Raw genomic sequence first — 18119 nt, forward strand, 5'->3', positions numbered from 1 at the left:
CGTTCTTTTGTTGGCGCATCAGGCGCAAACAAAAGTACGCTGGATTTTAGTAGATACGTGCGTATCTGCTAAAATCCTGGATCGGCGCGCGCAAGGCTACCGATTTCGTGTAGCCGGCGCGCGCCGAGCCGCGCAGCCTACCTCCATTCCCTCCGAGGCCGCTCCGAAATCGGAGCGTCCTCGGAGGGAATTCACTATCGCCCTCCCCTCACCTTCCCCTCCCTTCCTCTACCTAACCCACCCCCCCGGCCCTGTCTAAACCCCCCCCCTACCTTTGTTGGGGGATTTACGCCTCCCGGAGGGAGAAGTAAATCCCCGCGCACCAGCGGGCTGCTGGCGCGCCTAGACGCAACCCAGGGGCGGTTCCGGAGGGCGCGGCCACGCCCCCGGTCCGCCCCTGGCCGAAACCACGCCCCCGGGCCCGCCCCCGAAACACAGCGCCCCACCCCGAAAACGCCGCCCCGATCGGCCACGCCCCCGACACGCCCCCTCGGAAAACCCCGGGACTTACGCGAGTCCCGGGGCTCTGCGCGCGCCGACAGGCCTATGTAAAATAGGCGCACCGGCGAGCAGGGCTCTTAAAATCCGCCCCTAAGTCAGAGGGTGTACAGAAAAGCATTTTTTTTCTGCTTTTCTGTACACTTTCCCAGTGTTGGCAGAAATTAACGCCTGTCTTTGGGCAGGCGTTAATTTCTGAAAGTAAAATGTGTGGCTTCGCTGCACATTTTGCTTTCTGTATCGCGCGGGAATGACTAATACGCCCATCAACATGCATTTGCATGTTGCGGGCGCTATTAGTTTCGGGGGGGTTGGCCGCGCGTTTTTGCCGCGCTATTACCCCTTACTGTATAAGGGCTAAAAATAGCTCGTCGAAAACGCGCGGCCAAATGCAGGCTAACAGTGCACTCTGCCGGAGCGCACTTTACTGTATTGGCCTGATTCGGGTTTAAACTGCAAACTCCGCCCACCAAGCCTCATGGCCTCAGCTTGGGAGGAGAAATGGATGGGAATGACCCACAGGATACAAATAAAATGGCAGTTGTTCCCGCCGAAAAAAACCTCTGCTGAGGGGAAAATAAAAATGGCCACAAGTGTCAACTCAACTGCTGCCGCATCTAAATTCAAAGGTCTGACCACAAACTAAACTTGTGCTAATGGACTCAGGGAGCCTTTTGGGTTCCTCCAGAGAATAACTATTTCCAATGAAGTTGGGGAAGTAGGAGCCAGCAGTGAGACAGAAGTGCTGGCTCCACAAACTCCAACGCCAACTGCACTCTTACACGTACAGCCAGAAGTAGGGAAACTGCAGGCCTGAGGACAAGGAGGAGACTAGTGCAGGTGAGTTGAAAGATGCCACCAACCATTTATAGCAGTGTTTCCCAGCTCTCTCCTGGAGGTACACCTAACCAGTCCGGTTTTCAGGATATCCGGAATGAATATCCATACATGCAAATCTATTACATGCATATTCATTCCGGATATCCTGAAAACCCGACTGGTTAGGTGTGCCTCCAGGAGAGAGCTGGGAAACGCTGATCCATAGGAGACTTACCCTCCTCCAGCGCTTTGCTTCAGCAGAAACAGCTGACTTCCACCCCTCTCTCTATTTTTTATTAAAGCTCTAATAAGCCAGAGAGATGGAGGGGGGGGAAAGGCAACTTTAAACAGATGTTCCTCTGGAGCCAGCAAAGTAGAGCTGTCATCCTCTAAGCTCTGCCAAACTCCCCTCTGGATCTGGGAAACCTTCACAGAGCTCACTTAATTGGAAGCACCAGAAGCCTGGCCCACAGTTTTCTGTCAAAGCAGAAAAGACTGACCAAAGTAAAACTGCTCAAAATTCTCCACCAGGAAGGGCAAAGGCCTGAAGCCTGGGAGTTGAGATCTTGCTGCGCCAGACCCGTGCATCCACCTACCTTCTGCTGGAGATGGAGAATACTGGCTTTTTGCTGGAGCTGCACCATGGTAACTGCCAGTGATGATGTCACAGTAAAAGGTGTGTCCTCTGACTCCATCTGCTGGAGATGGAGAATACTGGCTTTTTGCTGGAGCTGCACCATGGTAACCGCCAGTGATGATGTCACAGTAAAAGGTGTGTCCTCTGACTCCATCTGCTGGAGAATACTGGCTTTTTGCTGGAGCTGCACCATGGTAACCACCAGTGATGATGTCACAGTAAAAGGTGTGTCCTCTGACTCCATCTGCTGGCAGGATGATGATAAAGTGGTGTTTCTCCGTGGACAAAGCCGTACCAACAGCCACGCAAGGAGCTGACCTCATCCACGGTGCTATCGCGGAAAATCCTATACGCGCTCAAGCTCTGAAAGGTCTCTAAGAACAATCAGAGCATATGCATACCTTCTCACGCTGCTGCCATAATGTGAGTTTCTCTCATGTTTTTTCACCCACTGAGGTGATCGGTCAGAAAACATTTGTTAAGCTTTTTCTTTTCATTGCTGTACAGTTTTTTTGTGGGTTAAATATTCATGGTTTTCTGCTATTTTCAGGTTCCTCTGAGATTGCGGTGTTTTTTCTTAACTTACCATTAAAAAAAATGATTGATAAGTCAAGTAAATCAGGTAATGCTCAGAATGTAGCAAAAAAAAAAAAATGGTATCACAGGATGGTCATGACAAATGTCTGTTATGCTTAGGATTTCATCATGATCCTAGTGATTGTGGCCCATGTGAGATCGCCACACAGGGCAATCAAATATCGTAAAACAAAGCTGAAATTGAAATTAGCTGCTGGGTCTCATTGTGATGACTCAGATGATTCCTTCAGCAGTGATACAGACCCTACTATGCTGAAAGTGTAACAATCTCTAAAATGAAAAATGAAATGGCATCATATTAAGCTGCCTGAATGAAAAGAGCTGTTCTGAAAAAATTAGAGCCTGAGCTTAACATGGCAAGTTTGGCGCAGACAGTTTCAAAACATTATTCTGCTAGCAGAGCCGAATTGGAACCAGATCCTTAAAAAAAAAAAAAAAACATCAGCACACAGAGCACATTGTCAGTGACCATGCAGGCTAAAAGTGAAGATTGTCGCTGAAGTGACGGAAAACAGTATAGATACTACAAGAATATTCAGGTGGATGCTAGGGCACATGGCAGCTGTAAACTTTGTAGAACCCTTGACAAGATACTATATGAGAGAAGCATAGAGCCAGTGGAATCAACTACTATCAATGGTTGACACAAGATTTCATTTAAACTAAATCTTATAAGAGAGAGAGCTTGGTGGACAAAACCATTGAAGCTCAATGCAAGATGCCCATTTATTCCTCTTCAAAGCTGACTGGGTATGACAAGGATGGAGAACTCATTTTCAAGGCAGCTGTTCAAAAAAAGTATGGTCAAACCAGGCATTGAAGATCAATAAGTTAATATAGGAGTTAAGGAATATCTTCAAAGCATTGCAAGTCTTAACAACATGGATAAGGACAACCAAATACTGATATTCTACATAAACAAGCAAGGGGGCATGGGTTTCATAAAATTATGCAAAGAAGCTCTGAAGATATGGAATTGGTCAGTTCAGAGAAATATCTTTCTGACACCAATGTATGTACCTGGGAAAGACAATGTAATAGCAGACACTTTAAGTAAAAAATTTCAACCACACGAATGGGCACCACACAATTCAATAGTCCAGGACCTTTTTCATCGCTGGGGGATATCAAACAGAGACATTTTCGCTGCACCATAGCATCACAAGCTTTTTAGTTTGTGTTCCAAAACTCGTTCAGGACACGTAATGGCCTAGGATGTTTTCCTAATTCATTGGGGAAAGAAATTAATTTATGCATTTCCTCCAGGTCCTCTGATATCAAAGACAATAGCCAGAGTAAGAACGGACAGAGCAAACCTAATTCTGATTGCTTCATAATGGCTTTGTCAGGTAAGGTTTTCATGGCTGCGAAAGTTATCTCACTTGGAGCCTGTTTGGTTATCAATCATTCCGAATCTTCTAATTCAATTCAACAAATCGCTTTTTGCATCTATTTATATTTATACTTTCGGATAATAGAAGGACTAGGGGGCATTCCATGAAGTTAGCAAGTAGCACATTTGACTAATCGAAGAAAATTCTTTTTCTCTCAATGCATAATTAAGCTCTGGGATTTGTTGCCAGAGGATGTGGTTAGTGCAGTTAGTGTAGTTGGGTTTAAAAAATGTTTGGATAAGTTCTTGGAGGAGAAGTCCATTAACTGCTACTAATCAAGTTGACTTAGGGAATAGCTACTGCTATTAATTGCATCAGTACCATGGGATCGGTTCTTGTGGTCTGGTTTGACCTCTGTGGAAACAGGATGCTGGGCTTGATGGACCCTTGGTCTGACTCAGCATGGCAATTTCTTATGTTCTTATCTCAAATCACTAGCCCTGACAGTACGGCTACTGAAATCAAAATGATTCAGTTGCTACCATTCACTCCAACAGTGAGAGAGGTATTATTAGCAGCAAGGAAGCCTAGCACTAGACGGTCGTATAATCTCAAATAGACAAGATTTGTCAGTTGGTATGAAACAGTAAATAACGATCCTTTCTCATGTGATGAATGGACTCTACTTTGGTATTTATTACTTCTTTCCAATTCAAAAATACATTGTTAAAGCTCGCTTAAGTGCAATTGCAGCATACCATCATCAATGGCATGATTGTCCCATATCTCAGGCTCCATTAATATCCAGATTTCTCAAAGGATTATTTCATATCAAGCCTCCTTCAAAGAAATCCACCCCGCAATGGGATGTTAATCTGGTTCTAAATTATCTCGTGCAGCCCCCATTGGAACTAATAGTTAAAGTGGAATTGGGATGGATCTCTTGTAAATTGCTAATTTTGATAGCTGTAACTTCCTCACGAAGAATAAGTGAAGTTCAGGCATTGGTTACGTATCCATCATATACTCAGTTCTATCCTGATAAAGTATTACTGAGAATATTTTATTTTACCAAATGTGGGCTCACAGATTCATACTAATTAGTCAATCATACTACTGACTTACCTCATTCTGCTTTGAAGAAGCAAGTTCTGAAGCCATCTCCAAAGAAACATCAAATTGGTTATCAAAATGTGTTTCATCTGTTATTCTCAGGCAGATTCAAATCTTCTTCAGAAAAGCAATGCACATTGTGTCAGAGCCACAGCAACAGCACTGCATAAATAAATAGGGTGACGATGCAAGAAATTTGTCACCACGTGGTCAACGGTTCATTCTTTCACAAAATGTCATTGTCTAAAACATAGCTCAAGTATTAATGTCAAATTTGGCCAAAGAGTACTACAAAATCCATTAAATAAAGAGCTTCAGCTTCTCAGATTTGGCCTGGGCTGCAGATCGCAAGATGGGAAAAATAAAAATTTTCTGCAACGGCACCCCATTTTGTTTTTATAACTCTGTTTATAATTAGTTTTAAATATTTTAACAGGCATACAACAAACAGGTAAGGTAAGGTAAAAAGGATTCGCCCATCCACAACTTGGCTGCAGAGCGGCCCTTTACAGAAAAAGCAAGTGCATCAGACTGTAAATGAACAATAGAAATTATTCATTATAAAGAGGCTATGACCCTCATGGCAGAAAATCAACATCATAAAGAACATAGTTAAAGCTTCAGCAAGTATTCAAGATAAGGGTTCCAAATGCGCACGTATTTAAGCATGCTCATTTTTGAGATCATGACGTAGTAGCTCGATATCAGCAATATTTTTTTACCTTCACCCTCCAGGGCTCAATGGTGAGACAAGTCTTCCAATAAGTTGCCACAGAGAATCGGGCCGCTAGAAGCATTAAACCCTCTATACTTAACCTGTGTCCCAGTGTTGTGCCAGCAGCCCAGTAATCCCAATACTGGAGTAACATGCATTGGCAGCTCTATGATATCTGCAATGTCCCGGGCAACTTGCTTCCAGAAGGGTTGGAGAATAGGGCACCACCACCACATATTGAATGTAAGACCCCCCAACTGACCGCACCCCCGCCAACAAAGATCTCCCACCGTAGAAAAGCATTTAGAGTTAAAAAAAAAAAGGGTACATCACTCCATTTGTGTGGCTGATTTGTACTGCTGTCCACAGAGAACCCATGTTGCAGGTAAGCAGCTTCACTTTTATCACAGTATCAATGGCCAGTGTTAATGAGATGCAAATGAGGCATCATTACTGCATACTGTAAAGTACAAACACTATATACTTTGGGGCGGATTTTAAAAGGCGCGCGAATAGCCTACTTTTGTTTGCGCTCCAGGCGCAAACAAAAGTACGCTGGATTTTAGTAGATACGCGCGGAGCCGCGCGTATCTGCTAAAAACCTGGATCGGCGCGCGCAAGGCTATGGATTTTGTATAGCCGGCGGGCGCCGAGCCGCGCAGCCTACCCCCGTTCCCTCCGAGGCCGCTCCGAAATCGGAGCGGCCTCGGAGGGAACTTTCCTTTGCCCTCCCCTCACCTTCCCCTCCCTTCCCCTATCTAACCCACCCGCCCGGCCCTGTCTAAACCCCCCCCTTACCTTTGTCGGGGGAGGCGTAAATCCCCGCGCGCCAGCGGGCCTTCTGCGCGCCGGGCCGCGACCTGGGGGCGGGTACGGAGGGCGCGGCCACGCCCCCGGACCGCCCCGGGCCGTAGCCACGCCCCGTACCCGCCCCCAAAACGCTGCCGACACGCCCCCGAAACGCCGCGACAACCGGGCCCGCCCCCCGACACACCCCCGACACGCCCCCCTCGGAGAACCCCGGGACTTACGCGAGTCCCGGGGCTCTGCGCGCGCCGGGAGGCCTATGTAAAATAGGCTTCCCGGCGCGCAGGGCCCTGCTCGCGTAAATCCGCCCGGTTTTGGGCGGATTTACGCGAGCAGGGTTCTGAAAATCCGCCCCTTTGTGTGTGTACATGCAGATGGTAACACAAAAAACGTAACCTCAACTTTTGGAGTTAATACAACTGCAATGGCATTTTGCACATTTTAACCAATGTACTTTTTTGTTATGCTAATAGGTAATGAGCTATTTTGCATCTCCTTGCCTCAGTATAGATGTCACATGTACAATTGATAATGCAGGCATTTATGCTGTGGGTAAAAGTATTTGCACTGTAAAGCAGTATACAGAGCTTCACACAGAGGCCGAGCAGTTTACATGTGTGAAATGGTATTCTGCAAACATGTTTATCCATGTAAAAAAGCTTTGAAGACGCCTCTGTAGGTGTGTCTGTTGTACCTTGTGTAGTATGTGGTGTGTTACTTTGTGTGTGTATATACACACACACACACACACACACACAGACCTCACTCAGCCTTTATGCATGTATGTTTCTCTGTCTCTGCTTCTTGAGTCCCTCTTGACATTGCTCTGTGTAACGATTGTTTTGTTACATTATTTGCCCCCTGGTAACCTGCCTCCTCTCCTTGTCTTCCCTCCCAGGGACTGCTTAAGTACATGCTGCCCCTCTCCGTTGTTTACTTTGCTGAATATTTCATTAACCAAGGCCTGGTGAGTATGGGGCCTGTTGCCAGGAGGGTCTGTCTTAGAGAAGAGCACATGGCAGCCCATGAGAAATTTCAGGAGTAGGTCCCAAGTCCTGCAGCAACTTGCCTCTCCTCCCCAGCCCAGTGGAGGTGATCCCTAATACTATGGCATTTCTCTGCCCTCCCCCTTTTCTCGAGAACCCAGGGGAGGGGGATCTCCAGGGCGATGGTGACTCTTCTCCCAGGCTCGCCTTTTCTCTGGGGTCCAGGGAAAGGTAATCTCAGGCTCAGCGCTGCATCAAACTCGGGAATGGGATTCCTGATTTATTCCAACCCTGGAGCTATTTCAGCCCTGGCACCTGACATCACGAGCTGCACTAACGCCGAGTACGTTGGCCATTTTAACAGCCGTTGCTGTAACAGCTGCTGCATCCTGTAGATTGCTGTTGCCCGTCTTAAACACCAGAAAATTTAAAAAAAAAAAAAAAAGTCCACAATTTTTTTGGCAAAATACCTATAAGGTGGATATTAAAAAATGAACATCTTAAGTAATTAATCTGGATGAAGATTTATCCAGCTAACTTACAAGGGATATTCAGCAGCATCAGGGCTGGTGCAAGGGTATTAGGCGCCTTAGGCGAACCTTCTGCCTTGAGCCCCGGCTCCGACCTCCCCGGCCCAAACACACAAATAAAAACTATGCAACAATAAAATGAAGAAATATAAAACATCAATAATAGTAAAACCGTACTAGTAAAAGGAATATTTCAAAATAGCAGACAAAGAGTGATATCCAATAATTAAAAACTTAAAAAAAACAAAAATGTTTCAGCTCCTAAACGAAAATTGAAAAACAGCATACACATCAAATATTAACACCCAATGATTAAAACTAACAAAACTACCTAGAAACTTTTGATTTCCAGATGCCCTGAGATTGAAATGGATTAGCTGATGGGGTGGGGAGCGCTGATTGTGCCACAGACTCTCCTTTCTCTTATAAACACACACATAATTATACACGTTTGTTCTTTCTCACATACACATGCACGCAGGCTCTCCCATACATGCACACACTTCTAGTCGCACACACACATATGCTGTGTTGCTCTCACACCCTCTCTCTCACATACACATGACCTTAGTCACTCAGACAGGCCCCTGCTCTCACACACACGCTTAGGTTCCTTATCTCCTTCACACACAAAATCCTTACACAGGCTCCCTCCCTCTCACTATCCCCATTGCTCTCTCATATACACACACAATCTCTCTCACTCACACACCCTCATACAAGCTCCCTCTCTCTCTCACTCACATATACATTCTCTCATAAAGGTTTCTTCTCTCTCTCTCACACACACACACACACCTTCCCTCTGTGTGGGGGTGTCTCTCACACACTCCCCTCATACAGACACTTTCTGTGTTTTGCACACACATACCCTCAAACCCTTCATTCAGGTTGCCTTTCTCTCTGGCTCACACACCCTTACACAGGTTCCCTTTCTCACACATGCACTCTCACTCCCTCACACAGGTTCCCTGTCTCACATATACCTACACAGAGGCGCCGCTAACAGCCTGCAGAGTCTCTTCTCCCGCCAAGAACAGGATGGGAGCCGTGAGCAGGATGGGAGCCGCGAGCAGCTGTAAATGGGATGGGCTCTGCTCATGGCCTGCCAAGTCTCTACTCTTCTTGGCCATGAGCAGGATGGGCTCCGCTTGTAGCCCCAGAGCTCTTCACTTTGCTGCCCCCTACTAGTTGGCGCCCTAGGTGACAGCCTAGTTCGTTTAGTGGACATGCCAGCCCTGAGCAGCATGACTATGCTGCTAAATATCCCCCAAAAAATCGCTAGTTTGCTGTTGAGCAGGTCTAACTTATCTGGTTAACATAACTGAATATTACCACTTATAAACTTGTGATAAGTAACTCCTCCCCGAAACATCCCTTTCCCACCCACCACTTAGCCGGATAAGTGCTTATCCAACTAAGGGCAGCCACTAAACACGGCCAGATATTCAGCCATCACCTATTAGCCAGATAAGTCCTTACTTATCTGGTTAAGTGGCGCTAAATATCAACCTCCTCATGTCTAGGAAATATTTTTCATTGCCATAGACATATGGATGAGGGATCTTTTAAAACAGGAGTGGGCCACATTACTGGTGCTTATCGGAGCCTTAGAACTTTGTGAGCTGGGGGGTGGTGCAGTTACACTGGCAATTATACCCCACAGTCAGAGGACCAAAGCAGCAACCATACAATGAAAAAAATACTTCAACACAATTAACAAATAGAATAACATCAAATAGTTAAAAACTCATATAAAAATGTTCCAAACACCCGTAAAATATTTTAAAAGACACATTAATTAATATCCAATAATTAAAACTAGTAAGTATTTAAAAAAAAGTCCCCACTGTGCATACTTGGGAACTTTTGATTTCCAGAAGCCCTGAGATTGTTATGGATTAGCAAGCAGATAGGAAGGGGAGGGAGGGTTGCACACACATGTGCTTTCTTCTCTCACATGCATACACACATGCTCTCTCTCATACACACAATGCTCTTTCACCCACCCACGCATGCACTCACTCTCAGACTCCCTCACATACGCACGCAGACATGCCCTCACTCTGGCCCCCTCACATACATACAAAGACAAACATACACATACATATGCATTCACTCTCACTAGCTCCCTGACCCACACACATGTATTCTTACTAGTTCCCTCACACGCACACCTCTAGGCAAGCTCCCACACACAGAGACCTCCAGGCAGGCTCCCATTCATTCTCTCACACACACACACACACACACACACACACAGACCCCTAAGCAGGCACCCATTCATTCTTAACACAGGAACCCCCCCCCCCCCCCGAGGCAGGCACACATTCGTTTACACACACACACACACACGCATTCACTCTCACTAGCTCCCTGACCCACACATATGCACTAACTCTTACGAGTTCCCTCACACGCACACCTCTCAGCAAGCTCCCACACACAGAGACCTCCAGGCAGGCTCCCATTCATTCTCTCACACACACAGAACCCCCCCCCCCCCCCCCGAGGCAGGCACACATTAATTCGTTTACACACACACACACACACACACGCATTCACTCTCACTAGCTCCCTGACCCACACACATGCACTAACTCTCACATGCGCTAACTCTCACTAGTTCCCTCACACACACACACCTCCAGGCAAGCTCCCATTCATTCTCACACACACACACAGACCTCCATTCATTCTCCCTCACAGACACATATACAGCAGCCTTGGAGCCTCTCTTGCTACTCTGCTGCTGCTGTCCCCGCCTCTGCATGCCAGGAAGGAGCCAATCCATTGTCCAAGCCCGCTCTGCTGCTGCTCTTCTCTGCAGGCCATGCGGGATTGAAAATTCACAGGTGTAGCACTTCCTCCATGTTTGTCTTGTATATTGCAAGATCAATGCAGAGAAAGTGCTGCCCTCACAAGCTTTCAGTATCACAAGGCCTGCACGGACTACGAGACAGGCTCAGTTCGCTCAGCGGCACAACTTCTGCACTGCTAGGTGAACTGAAGAGATGGGCCTCTTCCTTTCTCCGCCACCGCATGGGCCTTTTCACCGCCGGTGGGATGGGATCCACTGGCAGCCTCTTCTTTTGTTTGCTGCTGGTGGGATGGGGTACGGCTGGGTGATACTCCTCTTCCTGCCTCTCTAAGGGGACATCACCTCTGGCTGTTGACACCCAGGTCGAAGTCATCAATATAGGCCTGTGATGTCAGGCCATTGTTGATGACTTTGAAGGTGCTTTATCGGCTGGATCTAATGGGGTAATTTGGGGAGTAGGAGGGCCAGAAAATATCTGTTATGCTGAATTTGGACCGCGAGCCGTAGTTTGCTCACTCCTGTTTTAAAAGACACCTCACTCATATGTTTAGGGTCAGAAGATTGCATCCACAGAGGATGAATTCATTATTAATTATATATATGCTATACCTAGGGAGAGGTGAAGGGGCCAAAAGAGAGCCTCTCAGAATGCTTGGTCCTAGCTTCCAATCCCACTGCTGCCACCAACTCTTAATCTGACTTTCAAATTCATTTCAAAGCTGTAGACACAGTTCTGCACTGCAGTATATTTTCAAATGAGATAATTATTTTTTCTTATTTTCCTTTTTCAGTTTGAGCTGTTGTACTTCAAGAATACAGCCTTGACACATGCACTACAGTATCGTTGGTACGAACCAAACAGAGAGTACTCTCCTTCATGCATAGCTCTGGCTCTTTATCTGTGTTATGTCGTTTTTCCTCTTTTGTTGTCTCTCATATTTGCTTCTCTTTCGGTCTTTCTGCAGGTACCAAATGCTATACCAAGCTGGTGTTTTCATATCCCGATCATCTGTAAAGTGTCTATCAATCAAAAAGATCTGGATGCTAGCTCTCCTTCAGGTAAGGCCTCTCTTTTGTCTCCCTGTCTGCTATGCATTCTCTCTCTCTCGTTCGCTTGTGTATGCAGCAAGTCCCGTCAGGAGCTAGTTGAGAAGTGATCTTTCTTAATTTAAAGCAGGTCAGGAGAGGGAGAACTGCACCACAGGTGGCAAGTTAGCAAAAGAAAATGAAGTTCCTGAACATACACAGATCAGTCCAGACCAGTGGTTTACGTATCCCCACCAGCAGATGGAGTCAGAGAACAAAATCTTTGGGCCCAGGGTCTCAGGAGATTTGCAGAGTGGCGGTTTGGTCCTCTCTCCACACTTTTACCAGGCATTATCGCTTGGATGTTCGGGCGAATGATAAATCGTCCTTCGGGAAGAGTGTTTTGCATGCAGGTCTTTCGGGTTCCCGCCCAGGGTAGTGTGGCTTGGGTACATCCCACTGGTCTGGACTGATCTAGATATGTTCAGGAAATGAAAATTGGTTCTTGCTAATTTTCGTTCCTGTAGTACCACAGATCAGTCCAGAGGCCAGCCCCTTTTTCAGACTCCAAAAAACTGCCTTGAGAGGACTTATCTGAAGATATTTTTCTTAGAAGACTATTGCAGATGCTCCGGTTGGAGCCGGTGCTGAATAGGTCTGTTTGACGTTTGATTACTTCATTTAGGGCGAGTGGTTGGCGGTTATGTTGGGTTCCAACCCCCTTCGCCTGTTACTTTAGGATTTTTTGTGTGTGAGCTTGGGGACAGGCCATTACTGAGGGACTGCAGGTTATGTAGCAGTGCCCAAAGGTTTTGTTCTCTGACTCCATCTGCTGGTGGGGATACATAACCCACTTTTCTGGACTGATCTGTGGTATCACAGGAACGAAAATTAGCAGGTAAGAACCAATTATTCATTTCTAGGTTGTCATACATTCAGTGTAATGGGAGTAGACTCTTGCTGCTGTAGTGTGGTTGATGCAGCCTCTGGCGCAAACCCCGTAGGCCCACACTGACAGCTGGTGGAGGTTCTTTGGAGAGACTTGTCTAGGACTTCACTTTTACCAGCTCCTCTTCTGTAGGTTGAGCCCTTGAATTCCGGGGTCAGCAGGACTTAGATGAGAGTCTCTCAGAGAGTGGTGATGAGGAAGGTCCAGGGTCCAAGCAAGAACAATCAGTTTTCAGGAGAAAGGTCAGTGGTAGGCGGCAGGCAAGAATAGTTGATGTCCAGGCAAAGATCAGATCCAGAAGTCAGTCCATAGAGAAGACAGGGATGAAGTAAGAGGGACTGACACAGTAGGGCAGGCTAGGATGGCAAGGCAAGAGTGGAAATGATGAGGCTAGTCAAGACGAGGCAAGTGTGGTCTGGTTGAGACAGGCTGGAGGGGCAAGGCAAGGCTGGATGAGATAAGCTGGAGAAGATGAGCAGGAATAAGCACGCACTACACAGAGGCAAGGCAGGGAAGTCCGGGGAGCCCTTATATAGGGTTGAGCTGCTGACGTTATCTTTAGGCGTCATGGGCTTTTTTATGTTGCATGGCCTTTAAAAGTTGGGAGGTCGGGCATAAGCGCGCCTAAGGGGAGCAGGAGGGAGAATGACATGGTGGTGTCCTAGACCATTCTTGGCAGTGGTCAGTGGCGGTCGGCTGCGAAAAAGTGCAGAGGTGAGTGCAACGGCTTGTAGAGACATCCCGCAAGCTGCCAGATGTAACATTCAATTTTACAGTAGCCACGTTCCTGGATGAGTCACACTGGACACAGGATGACAGCTACAAATACTGCTGAGTTTATTCTTCAAGTCCTCCCAGGAGGCACAGTGACAATTCAGTTAGTTCACATGGAGAAGTCTCACATATTTACTGACAAAACTCACAGAAAGATTTTAGTTTTGGCAGAAACTTTCTTCTTAAGTCATCAAAACACCCATTACCAAATAATAATAATATGAGTACTAAATCTTTATGTAAAGATTAACCAGGGACAGAGTAAATTCATCGAAGTGATCAAAATCACAGTAGAGATTTAAACAGGAGCTAAGTCACAAGCTGCAGAGCTTGAGAATTAATTTAGCAGGGATTCATAGCAGCTGACAGATAGTTACAATTTGGCTCACCAGTACTCTTTTTAACTCAGAATATAATTCAAACTGAAATCCTGCTGGAGATGGCTGCCCCCACATCATGTATGAAATTGAAGATTTTGTCTGTCCAAAACAAATCTTCGACTTTAAAGAAAAGAAAGGTAATGGAGCTGTGGAGAGCTGTTGTCCTTCCCTATAGTGGCATTCCTCACCCAACTCCCCCAGAACTTCATCCAGAGTCAAACACATTTGGAACATTCCATTTTCAGACATACAGTAGAGGTGTCTTTGGAAAGATCACTCTGGTTATAGCCACCAGACTACATGTCTAACATTCCGTCTTTTTCTCTTGTTCTTGTTGTACTCCTCTGGCTTAGCACGTAAATTCTTGCACAATAGGCTTGAATTTTATATAATGAGGTTTATTATTTTAAGCATTTGTCATGTTGGTTTAATGTCTTTTTTTTAAACTTTTTTATTTTATATTGTTTTATTTAGTTTTAATGATTACTTATTTATTTACCTTTGGTTTTTATGGATCTTGCAGATTGTAAACTGCTTAGACTTTTTGATTGGCAGCATAAAAATAAATAAATGGACAAAATCTGGCTCTTCCCACAGAATCACTGCAGGAGATCCAGGACCGGATCAGGGCAGGCAAGGGTGGTTTGGCAGCAGGAAGAGGAGAGCAGCTGTGCATGAGTCACTTTCTCCATCCCTGCAGCTCTGGGCCCGATTGCTGATTTGAACTGCAAGGGACTCTGTACAGCCCACCTCTCCTCCTCCTGTCACTGGTTAGCATGGGAAGGGGAGAAGGAAGAGAGAACAAGAGGGAGGTGGGGAGGGGGCAGTGGAAGAGGGGAGGGGAGAGGGAGGAGTTGTGTGGGCATGGGAAAGAGCAAGAGAAACTGGTGATGTGGGGAAAGAGGGAGAGGGTGGAAAGGGGATGTTTGCTTAATTTGGCCTCCCCCCAGATGAAAAGGTGTTGCACTGCCCCTGCTTTCCACACTTGCTGTCTCTTGTTGTGAATAATATATAATTACACATTATGGGGTACATTTTCAAAAGAATATGCGCCCATAAAATCTGGTTTTATACAAGTAAATGGCCTTTCACAAACCAACCTGGGACCTTTGTGAAAAAAACCTTAGTTTTGTACGTCCTTTTGCACGCAGTGGCAAGAGGCATTCTGGGGGGGACGGGGAAAGGATTTATGTGCATATTTTTAATTTTCAAAAGTATACACATAAATCCACATGCACAGAATTATACCTCTGTGTATGCCTGTAATATCTACCTGTGTAGTGAAACAACCCACAAATTTTATATGAATAAGTCCACTTTGAAAATTCAGGCCACAGTTTGTAGCTGCAGACTTAATTCATTATTTGAAATAATTTATATCTGGAGTGGGAAATAATTTTAAAAAAATACATATATCTATGAAACAGACATTAAAATAATAACTCTGATAGGTTAAAAGCATTCCTGAATAGAAACATCTTTGGTGCCTTCCTAAATACCTGCATGTCTGATGTTATCCAAAACAAGGCTGGAAGAGCATTCTAAACGATCAGAGCAGCTCCTGAGAAGGCCATGTCCTGTGTTTCAGTGAGATGAGCATGGTGTACCAAGCGCACGTCTAGAATCCCCTGTTGAAAGGATCTTAACATCCTGGGTGGGATGTAGATTCATAGGATCGCATTGATCCATGGCACCTTTACATTGTTCAGTAGCTTATGGACAAGTAAGGCCACCTTATAGTCAATCTGCCGTTGAACTGGGAGCCACTGCAAAGAACACAGAACTGGGGTAATGTGTTCTTGCATCTGTGTCCCCTTTAACAAGCAGGTTCTGTACTGTTTGCAGTGGTTGGACTGTATTTGCTGGAAGGCTACAATGAGTTTCTGTAATGGCTGGAAGAATTGACATCTGTAATACAGTACAGAAGTCATCAGGAATTACCAGTGGTTTCAGATGGGAGAGCATTCTCAATATGATAAAAGAGGCAGACATAACAGAATTGACTTGTGGTCGCATTGCCGACTGCTGGTCCAAAATAACCTCCCAAATTTTATTTTATTTTTTTACCTCTCTTCCAATGGATGATTTGTGACCCTCAAACTCAAATATGGTTTGTGCATTGGCAGTGGGAAACCTGCTTATTATTATCAGTTCTGTTATGTTGATATTCAAGATGAATCTGCTATGGCATAGCCACTGCTTAATAACTGAAAGACACAGAAGAATGTCAAAAGTGGATAGCTCTACACAGGCTGTTTGAAAATTACTCTCCCTAAATTAAATATTATGCACTAAGCACTAGCCCTGTGACTGACTGGCAATATGCGTTTCGTTCCCGAGTCTGATTTGTGCTTCACAGGTTGGCTGGAGCTGCTGCATAGGCAAAGCTCACAGGGCCCGATACTGAAAGCGCATTTAGTGTTGTATAGCCGGATAAATAGGACTTATCTGGCTATCTTTTAACCGGATAATTTGTGGGCAATATTTGTTCTTATCCGGTTAAGTTAATCGGATAAGTTAGATCAGCCATAGAGCTAATCTAACTTAACTGGATTTAACTTATCTTGCTAAGTAGTGCCTTGACTGCGGATATTCAACGGTATAGCCATGCCACTGAAAATCCCTTGTAACTTAGCCAGATAAGTCGTATCCAGCTAAATTACTTACCTGGCCAGTGCTGAATATGGGGCCCACAGCCTTCAGGGGAGGGAACATCTGCTATCACACAACCATTCTACCTGGTGGCCAAACTCAAGCTACATGTGTACCAAGCTCTGGAAATAGATGTGAATCGGACCCCGGCCAAGGTCTTTTGCTTTGATGTTTGACTGAACTAGATGGTGGGTCAGGGCGAGGCTTATAAAATGGGAGAAAAATTCTCAGTTGTAAATAAAAGCTCAGGGTGCTGAAGACCAGTCTCTGCTAATTTCAATTAACTGAGCTGTAAGCCCTAAGGAGCAAGGCCAAAAAAATCTATATTTATTATATATAACCCTTGTGATCTTTCTTTCTTCCCATCAGTGCGTGAATATGGTTTTCCTACTCTTTGCGGTCTATTATATGTTCATTCCCAGCATTTACATTGTTATGGCCCTCATCGTGTATGAGGGGCTTCTGGGCGGAGCTGCGTATGTCAATACCTTCAACAACATTTCTCAGGAGGTGAGTGTGACTTGGGGGCAGAGAAGGTAAGTGACAGCACTTGTTTATATAATTGATTGTATTCTGCTGAGATGTATCTGGGAATTGCAGACTATCAAATTTGAATAAATAAGTAAAATGTGCTTGATTTGAGGTCTGAAGGGAGAGAATTATAAGGGTGGGAGGAATGTATGAGGGAGGTCTGCAAGGAGTGTTAGGAAGAGTAATGTGAGTGAGGGGGTGTAGGATGAGCAATGCATATATGAGGAAGGAGGAACGTGGGCAAGTTTTGAGAGGAGAGAGGATGGTGAAGATGCACACTCCCTGCATTCTAACTCTGTATCTTCTCTCTGGTTCTCTAGAGTAAGGATGAGCATCGGGAGTTTGCAATGAGTGCAGCCTGTGTAGCAGATACACTGGGGATCTCACTGTCAGGGGCTGCAGCTATTCCTGTCCACAACTACTTCTGCAGCCTGCCCTGAGAGAGGGAGAAGACTCCACAACACCCCGGAATGTTTCTCTCTCTTTTTGGCCTTCTTCAGTCTGCATTATATGTACACTCTTTGTAAATACATATCTATATATGTTGTGTAGAGTATGGTATATGTATATATATATATATATATATATATATGTTACTTATACCTGGATACATCTTCTTGCATACTGCAGCAGAATAAACTTTTTTTTTTCACATGATCCACTTTCCCTCATTTTAGGATAAATTAGTTTAATCAGTTGTCCATTTCTCCTTCTACTGTCCAGTCTGTTTCTGAATTTGTGTCAAACGGCGTCAGATTAAGAGGAATGATACATCTCGACTGGAGGTGATGTGGCCGATGGCTCAGGGCAGTCAAGAACTTTAGTTTTACTTTCTCTAAGACAGGGATTTCTCAGTGAGGGCTACAAACAGATGTGTTTTTCAGGATAGCCACAATGAATGAATATTCATTACATGCATTTACCTCTGTATGGTCTAAGAGCATAGCTAA

General features: G+C 45.2%; 1 protein-coding gene across 4 annotated transcripts in view; it reads left to right on the forward strand.

Annotated features, from left to right (window-relative positions):
* Window positions 1–17826, forward strand: part of CLN3 (CLN3 lysosomal/endosomal transmembrane protein, battenin) — a 76688-nt gene extending 58862 nt beyond the window's left edge. For all 4 annotated transcript variants that reach the window (XM_029607067.1, XM_029607066.1, XM_029607069.1 and 1 more), the window contains 5 exons: window positions 7419–7487; window positions 11649–11704; window positions 11823–11916; window positions 17008–17148; window positions 17490–17826. In XM_029607067.1, coding sequence (XP_029462927.1) covers window positions 7419–7487; window positions 11649–11704; window positions 11823–11916; window positions 17008–17148; window positions 17490–17609 — 480 coding nt within the window. In that variant the 3' untranslated portion in view covers window positions 17610–17826. The remainder of the gene's footprint in view (window positions 1–7418; window positions 7488–11648; window positions 11705–11822; window positions 11917–17007; window positions 17149–17489) is intronic.
* The last annotated feature ends 293 nt before the right edge of the window (window positions 17827–18119 follow it).

This window comes from Rhinatrema bivittatum, chromosome 6, assembly GCF_901001135.1.
Source record: "Rhinatrema bivittatum chromosome 6, aRhiBiv1.1, whole genome shotgun sequence".
Taxonomy (NCBI): domain Eukaryota; kingdom Metazoa; phylum Chordata; class Amphibia; order Gymnophiona; family Rhinatrematidae; genus Rhinatrema; species Rhinatrema bivittatum.